We start from the raw sequence: 9306 nt of genomic DNA, 5'->3' as shown, positions 1-9306 counted from the left end.
TGATCACACCATCATGATTATCTGGGTCATGAAGATCTTTTCTGTATAGTTCTTCTGTGTATTCTTGCCACTTCTTAATATCTTCTGCTTCTGTTAGGTCCATACCATTTCTGTCATTTACAGAGTCCATCTTTGCATGAAATGTTCCCTTGAAATTTCTTGAAGAGATCTCTAGTCTTTCCCATTCTGTTGTTTTCCTCTATTTCTTTGCATTGATCGCTGAGGAAGGCTTTCTTATCTCTCCTTGCTATTCTTTGGAACTCTGCATTCAAATGGTTGTATCTTTCCTTTTCTCCTTTGCCTTTTGCTTTTCTTCCTTTTACAGCTATTTTTCTTCCTTTCACAGTAAGGCCTCCTCAGACCGCCATTTTGCTTTTTTGCATTTCTTTTTCTTGGGGATGGTCTTGATCCCTGTCTCCTGTACAATGTCACAAACCTCCATCCATAGTTCATCAGATAATGTCTATCAGATCTAGTCCCTTAAATCTATTTCTCACTTTCACTGTATAATCATAAGGGATTTGATTTAGGTCATATTGTATGGTCTAGTGGTTTTCCCCACTTTCTTCAATTTAAGTCTGAATTTGGCAATAAGGAGTTCATGATCTGAGCCACAGTCAGCTCCTGGTCTTGTTTTTACTGACTGTATAAAGCTTCTCCATCTTTGGCTGCAAAGAATATAATTAACCTGATTTGAGTGTTAGCCATCTGGAGATGTCCATGTGTAGAGTATTCTCTGGTGTTGTTGGAAGAGGGTGTTTGCTATGACCAGTGCGTTGTCTTGGCAAAACTCTATTAGACTTTGCCTTGCTTCGTTCTACACTCCAAGGCCAAATTTGCCTGTTACTCCAGGTGTTTCTTGACTTCCTACTTTTGCATTCCTGTCCCCTATAATGAAAAGGACATCTTTTTTGGGTGTTAGTTCTAAAAGGTCTTGTAGGTCTTCATAGAACCGTTCAACTTCAGCTTCTTCAGCATTACTGGTTGGGGCATAGACTTGTATTACAGTGGTATTGAATGGTTTGCCTTAGAAATGAACAGAGATCATTCTGTTGTTTTTGAGACTGCATCCAAGTACTGCATTTCAGACTCTTTTGTTCACTATGATGGCTACTCCATTTCTTCTAAGGATCAATCTTCAGTTGATCCTAGAATAAAACTTGCATAGTTTCCAGTCCAAGGCTTAATTGTTTACTTCAGTAATAAACCACTTCAAATAAATGAGTATGTCTAGTCCAAGTTACTAGGACTCTGTATAACTCTGTTTTTTAACTTAAGATTCTCTCCCTCTTCCAAATGTTTGAAATACATTTCAAATTCTCAGTTCAACCCAAGAAGCCCCTTACCAGATTTGCAGTGATTACACTACAGCACTTCTTTGCTCTTCTCTCCCCGCAATCTTATATGAAAGACTCAAAAGCAAAGCCACAGCTCTTTCTAAGGAATTATCTTTTTTGCAAAATCCTATTTCCTCTCTATATTTAAACCCTTTTTAATACCCATGATCTGATTATGGGGTAAAAAAAAAACCACAGAACTAGCTCCTTTGAAATCTCCTTTGTAAATTCTCTATATAGGATATCTGCCTTACTCTGATTTTGGTATCTGATAGATGGCTCAGTGGTCAAGAATCCCCCTGCCAATTCAGGAGAAGATATTGGGTTGGGAACATCCCCTGGAGAAGGAAATGACAACTCATTCCAGTATTCTTGCCTTGGTAATACCATAGACAGAGGAGCCTAGGGGGGCTACAGTTCATGGGGTCTCAAGAAGAGATGGAGACAACTTAGCAACTAAACAGCTGCTTCACATAAAACTGACTCAGGAAGAATGGCCTACCTTACATCCTGTCATACTGATTTACTGGTATACTGTTTATCTCCACCCACCCTATATTCTAAGCACTGTTACCACTGCCTGGAATATGACAAGCACTCAACAAATATTTGTTGGAATGAATGAAAGAAATTTGGACTTGCTATCTAAAGAACATAAGAAAAATTAAGCCTACTGATTCATACTTCCATAAAGTATGATACTAATTTTATGCTCTTATTAACAGTATATATTAGAGTACCTTTTCTCTACTCACTCACTAGTAATAGATTTTATTCATTCTTTTCTTTATGGATATTTTGCATTTTGTGATTTTTGAGGGAGGTAAGTCAACTCAATATGCTGCTCATTATTCACATATAATACTTCAAAAATTTTTCTTGAAACATTTTTCTCTTTGTCCATTTGTTTACTTCTGAAATATCTACTGCCGTTGAATTAATTTTTAAAACCTCCTTTTAAAAATAGCATTAACCCAAAATTGCATATATTTCCCATTGAGTTTTTGGGTTTTTTTCCTTACAATCTTTTTGCTTCACAAAAGATTTTTATTGATACCCAAAACTATTAATTTTTTCCTTTTCTTTCTTTTCAGTTTTTAGCTGTTGTGTCATACTTAGAAAAATTTCCACAACTCTAAAATAGCATTTGTCATCCAATAGAGATAGCACACAAATGACAACTAATAGCCCAATATACAATTTTTAATTTCCCAATAGTGACATTTAAAAAAGGCAAAAAGAAACAGGTGAAATTAATTATATTTTAAACTCCAGTACTTTGGCCACCTCATGCAAAGAGCTGACTCATTGGAAAAGACTGATGCTGGGAGGCATTGGGGGCAGGAGGAGAAGGGGACGACAGAGGATGAGATGGCTGGATGGCATCACTGACTCGATGGACGTGAGTCTGAGTGAACTCCAGGAGTTGGTGATGGACAGGGAGGCCTGGCGTGCTGAGATACTGGGTCGCAAAGAGTCGGACATGACTGAGCGACTGAACTGAACTGAATCCAATATATCAAAAACATTATCATTTCAGTATGTAATCAACTAAAACTTAGACCTTCACATTCTTTTGCTTAAAACTTTTGAAATCCAGTGTGTATTTTATACTTTTAGGACATGTCAATTCAGTCTAGCCATATTTCAAGTGCTCAAGTGAGATGTGGCTAGTTGCTATCATACCTGATATGGCAGTATTAAAATATGAAAATTTACTGGTATTTTCATCTAAATTTTTGTTGTTGTATACATATTATTTTTTCTTCCTTTTAAATTTGTTTTAGTGCCAAGTATGAAGGAGATTCTAACTTTGCTTTCTCCTCCACAGAGCTAGTAAGCTGCCTTCTTGATGTAAAATGCCACCTTACATACTGAATCTCTGTGTACTTGGGTCTAACCCTGGACCCTAATCTATCCATTCCTGTATCAACAACAAATGGCTTGATCTGTTGTAGCTTTAGAATTAGTTTTACTATACTCTATGTCTTCATTCTTTTCTTTCAGAATTTTCCTTTTCTTGCCGTATGTGTCCTTTTAATATTTTGAACTCCACTCACAAGTAGAAATTCCAGTAAGATTTTGATAAGAGTGATTATTCAACATATAGATTAATTTGGGAAAAATATACTTCTTCACAATGGGAAAATTCAGTCAAAACTATGAAAGGTATCTTTGTCTTCCTTTTGTATAATTTAGAATGCTCTTATGGGCCTTACACATTTCTGTTTCTTCCTATGCGTTTTATTCAACAACTTAAAAAAAAAAGGATCTGCAGAGCATGGGAAATGGTGACTGTTCTATATATAAGAAAAGGTATGTCACAATTATAAAAAAAATCAATACTTTTTATGTTAGTATGCTTTTATACAAACGAAAATGCATTTATATCATAAGACCATATGAAATAGATTTATTTGTTTAACCCCCTAACTAATTGCTTACTTGCACTGCCAAATGCATCTCCAATCCCCAAAGTTAAGATCTGTTTTATCTGGATTTCCATCTTCAGCTGGCTTCTCCAAGTTATTATTGGACCAGAGTTGCAAACAGCTGGAACCAGTTAAAAGATGATTACCTGAAAAAATATGTATCATCCACCAATAATTATTTAGGTATTTAATTAGTGACTTAAGTTACATGCTCAGGAGTTTCATATAATACTGTAAAGAATACAACTTTTTAAAAAAGTCAAATAAAAAGAGATTTGGGTTATGAGGGAGTAAAGCTATATTTTAACTTTGTTGAAGAAGCTTAGACAGAAAGCAGAACAGATCTTGTAATCTCTCCTTCAACAAACATTTAATGAGCATCATCTTTCTAACAGGCACTGTGCTAGGCACTGGCAATACAACGACAAATGAGACACTGTCCTTTTTCATACTGGGTTCACATTCCAGTAGAGAAATATTATGAGCATAAGCATGGAAATATGTGAGTTCCTATATTCCAGAGAATGCTTCATAATCTCCTTATGGTTAAGGGATAAAGCACATAGTAGACCTAAGAAAAGAAGTAAGGTTGGGGGGGAAAAAAAGCCATCATATTGTGAAGCATTTTTGAGGTTTGTAAGGAGTTTAGTTTGTTACAAGCAGCTGGGAGTTAGAAGATTTTATATGGAGGGATAGTTTGCGGAGTGGATCTGTATTCTACAACAAGGGGTCTCAGCTGGGAGGGGTGTCAATAGATAGACGTGAAGAGGCATATAAACCTCCTCCAATAACATACATGCAAAAGTATAGGTATACTATGTGCATTTTTCTAGAGATAACCCATAATTTTCACCATACTTTCACTGACTTTAGATAGGAAATCCCTGTGTCTAAATGCCAAGTAAGTTACTTAATTAGCTATGTGAATTTGGTCAAGTTGGGAAACCTCTGAGCCTCAGTTTTCTCACCTATAAAATTAGAAATTTGTGTAGAGTTGTTGTAAGAATTAGTTATTATATATATAATGTATCTGGCACAGGCTAGGCACTTAGCAGAAGCTCAATAAATAGGAGCAATTAGGTGGAACGTCTCATAGATGGATAAAAACCACCCAGACAGAACTAACAAGACATTCCATTTAAATATGGTTATTATTCCACTGTTGAGCTTACCAACAAACATACCTGTTCTTTTTTTGCTGAGATATAATTGACATGTACCATTATATTACTTTCAGTTTGTAACACAATGATTCAATATTTGTATATAGTGTGAAATGACTACCACAGTAAGTCTAGTTAACATTCATCAACACATATGGTTACAATATTTTTTTCTTGTGATGAGAACTTTTAAGATTTACTCTTTCTCTGCAATGGTTCAAATACACAGTACAGAATTAAGCATAGTTGCCATGTCATGCATTACATACGAGGATTTATTTCATAACTCATAACCTTCACCTATTTTATCTACTCTCCCCAACCCCACACTTCTCCAACCACTACCTGACTTCTCAGTATCTGTGAATTCAACTTTGATAAGTTTTCTTTAACATAAACTAAGAGCGAAATTAAGGTATCCCCCCAAATTAAGAAATTAATATAGAATGCAAAATAATTCACCTTAGTTACAGAATGAAACAAAAGTAGGTAGGGTATAGTATAATACATTGATTTGAACAGAAAGGGCAAAGGTATGGCTATCACAGGAGGGAAAAAGAAAGCGTTAAGTCTAAAATAGTAAATCTTAGGATTTTAGCAAGATGCAATGGTGGGTCTGGTAGCAATACAAAGGTAATAGTCAGTTTACTAGCATCACTTGAAAAATATTCTTTATATCCAATGCCTGGCATATACTAATAAGGTATATTCATCCTAGCGGATTCATGTTGATGTATGGCAAAACCAATACAATATTGTAAAGTAATTAGCCTCCAATTAAAATAAATATAAATTAAAAAAGAAAAACTAAAATACTAATTTTCACTTAATATATTCTAAATCTGTTTATAAATAGTTATAAAGTTCATCTGAAAAAACAATAATAGCTCCCAAATATATATTATAATAATAACCCATTTCTGAACCAAAACCTCTAAATTTTAAACTTTTGATTATAAAAAGAAAAATAATAAAATTTTCTGTGAATTTTAACTAAATCATGATTTAAAAGATAACCGTCATGAACTATTGGCAAGTCAGTAGCAGATATGTTAAGAAAATAAGTAGTTACCTTCTAATAGAACTCTGTAATGATAATTTCAAAGGAACTAAAATACTATCAATATCAATAATAATATCAATACTACCTTCTGAATCTGAAGCATTAGTACTTACAGACCACAGTTACAGAAATTCCAAGCAACTACCAAGTCATTACTAAAGAACACTCACTTCAAATAAAAATTGTTTTTATTATAGTTATTCATAAGAGACTTCAAGTATCCAGTTCACTTGCTAACAATATTTTTTATAGGTAAGTACTAAAATACCTTTTTACAGAAAGCATCAAGTACATTCATAGTTAACCATTCTTGATAGGTTAAGTAATCTGCTCATGATCACAAAACTTCTAGTCATATATATAAACATTTATTGACAGTTTAATATATGACGGGCCCCAGATAAATTACAGAATAAAATAGAATCTAAGACCTTGTCTAAAAAAAAAAAAAAATAATAATTACAATAAATTGTAGTGTTATCATAGAATAACCATATAATTTATCATCCAAACAGGAACATTTGTGAAAATAAAAGGTAACACTATTAATAATTATATGAGAACAACAGGCATAAACTGGACATAGTAGAGTTAAATACAAAGTGCCTTACTAAATGCCAAATTTGAATCCAGGTTAAATTTTTACTCTTCTCACTGTACGCATAAAATACACATGCAAGATGCCAGCTAGCAACAAGCATCAAGCTCATGAGAGAAAATATTTTAAAACATTGTGAATTTTTAAAATCTGAAGTAATCTCTTTATCTTCTAAAACAATTTCGCAAGGTTCTGAACTTTGTATTCTAAATTAACATTTTTTCCTCAGCCATTTTATCTACTATACATAACTGCATCTCATATCTGTGTATTCCTCTCATCAGTCACTCGATATGAACTGAGCACCTACAATGATAAAGGCACTGAAACAAGTTATTTCTCATTCAGACTACTGTGAATGCACTTTTCAAAGGTAATTAAAATACAATATTTACCTTCCTGTTCCTCTTGTCTCTGATCATTCTAAGACACTGCTACCAGAAAAATCGGGCAAAATCATAAATCTTAGTTTGCCACTAGCCACTTTCAAAAACCTATACATTTTATACAATTTAAAAGAATTAAGTTATTTAATTATTTACATGACTGTAAAGGCTTTCCATCTGCTGTATTCTTATCTCTTCACCAAACTCACTCCAGTCTCAGTGAAGTACTAACCAGTATCAGAACATATCCTATGCTTTCTTTCTCTATTTCTTTGCTCACTCTGGTAAACTGGTAAAAATTGTTTTAGGACTATTTTTTAATGCAGAAATAGATAATACATACATATACACATTATCTCTCCTTAGAATTCACTTGTTTATTTCCATCCTCAACCCATCCCCGCTCCCTGGTGGCTCAGATGGTAAAGAATCTGCCTGCAATGCAGGAGACCAGAGTTTTGACTGGGTCAGAAAGATCCCCTGAAGGAGGGAATGGCTACCCACTTTGGTATTCTTGCCTGGGGAATTCCATGGACAGAGGAGCTTGGCAGGCTACAGACCACGGGGTCACAAAGAATCTGGACACAAAACTGACTAACACTTTCACTTTCAACCTATCCCCACCCTCACTATCAAAGTCCATCTACTCTCATGTTAAAAGGCTCCCCTTCAATGAAATTTTGATTCTTCAAAGACAATTAGTGTCTGCTTCCCAAAACAACATATTCCTACAACAGCTGGACACTATTATGGTGCATGTTTCCTCATTTCAGTATAAGCTCTAAAACTGCACAACTTGTTTTACTTACTTTTGGGTTCTCTATCATTTCACATAAAGCAGAACTGAAATACATGAAAGTAAAAACAAGCAATAGCCTAGACAAGTTTTATTTCAGTTAATCCTTCTTTTCTTACCTGCAGGATCCCAAGTTATATTGTGTGCTATGGAGTCCAGAAAAAATTGGCCACTTTTCTGCCACTGACTATATAATTCCTAAAATTTGAAAAAAAAAGGTCATTTAGTCTATTATTGGCATCTTCTCTGTCAAATGTATACACTGACACTAATTATTTTTAATAATACATGTACTCATTTTTTGAGGTATAATTGAGCACTGAGTCATATTTGAAGAGAATAAAATGTTCAGTCTAGTCAAGAAAAATAAAGAGCATGTGATGGAGATCAATGAGAGCATATCCATTCCTGGAAGGTCCAAAAGTCTGTCTACTATATTTAGACAATCAATAAGTATCTGCCACTAGGACAATATACGTATTAACCTCAAACTTTTAAAGTTACTATTATTACTTTATTATTATTATTATAGCTACAAAGGTTTAATTTTAAATATGCCTGTGTCTCTGCTATTTGAAGATCCCTCCTCTTTTACTGTTTCACCTTCACCTGAGGGCACGTGGTTAAGTGTGAAGATTCAGAATAAGAGATGTTAACACCCCTCTTATATAAATATAAAGGCTTTTCATCCCTTACAGCAGTATTTTTCAAACTTTTTTAACATGCAAATCAGTAAGAAATACACATTGCACTGTAACCCAGAATACATATATGCATACACATAAATGCAATCTAAGTTTACTCTTAATACATGTGATGAACTCTAACATTTCTATTCTTTTTCATTTTCTTATAAAGTCAGGTTGTGGCCTACTAAGTTGACTTCTCTAACCTCTAATAGATTGAGACCCATAAACACTCTCTGAGTGTAGTGGTTCCCATACTTTGGTATGAAAATAATGTGAAATGTTTACTAAAAACTCACACTCTCAAGACCCATGCCCAAATGTTCAGATTCAAAAGGTCCTGGACTGGGCACAGAAATCTGTACTTTAAACCAACATCTCCAAGTGATTTTGATACAGGTGACCTGCTGAATACGCTTTTATGAAACACTATATGGGCTTCCCTGGTGGCTCAGATGGTAAAGAATTCGCCTGTGAAGCTGGAGACCTGGATTCAATCCCTGGGTTGGGAAGATCCCCTGGAAGAGGGCATGGCAACCCACTCCAGTATTCTTGCCTGGAGAATCACCATGGACAGAGAAGCCTCGCGGGCTACAGTCCATGGAGTCACAGAGAGTCAGACACAACTGAGCAACTAAGCACATTTTGCAGAAATGGCTCTCAATCATCAGAAGACTTCCTCTACAACTAGATGAACAAGTACGTAGGCAGTCCCACAGGTACAGATTTACAATTCCCCAGAGCAGGGCCTGGACACACTATCAACTAGTGATTCTGAAGTGCACCTCTTGTGAAAAACTACCATCTTGACAGAATATTCCAGAATGTACAAATAAAATAATATT

General features: G+C 34.7%; 1 protein-coding gene across 6 annotated transcripts in view; it reads right to left on the bottom strand.

Moving 5' to 3' along the window:
• The window catches only part of DMXL1 (Dmx-like 1), a 126632-nt gene that overhangs the window by 99112 nt on the left and 18214 nt on the right, over window positions 1-9306 (bottom strand). For all 6 annotated transcript variants that reach the window (XM_010846597.1, XM_010846598.1, XM_010846599.1 and 3 more), the window contains 2 exons: window positions 7895-7973; window positions 3783-3915 (listed from right to left, as the gene is read on the bottom strand). In XM_010846597.1, coding sequence (XP_010844899.1) covers window positions 3783-3915; window positions 7895-7973 — 212 coding nt within the window. The remainder of the gene's footprint in view (window positions 1-3782; window positions 3916-7894; window positions 7974-9306) is intronic.

Source organism: Bison bison, unplaced genomic scaffold (assembly GCF_000754665.1).
Source record: "Bison bison bison isolate TAMUID 2011002044 unplaced genomic scaffold, Bison_UMD1.0 scf7180017864238, whole genome shotgun sequence".
NCBI lineage: Eukaryota > Metazoa > Chordata > Mammalia > Artiodactyla > Bovidae > Bison > Bison bison.
This window is presented reverse-complemented; position numbering and strand designations above follow the sequence as displayed.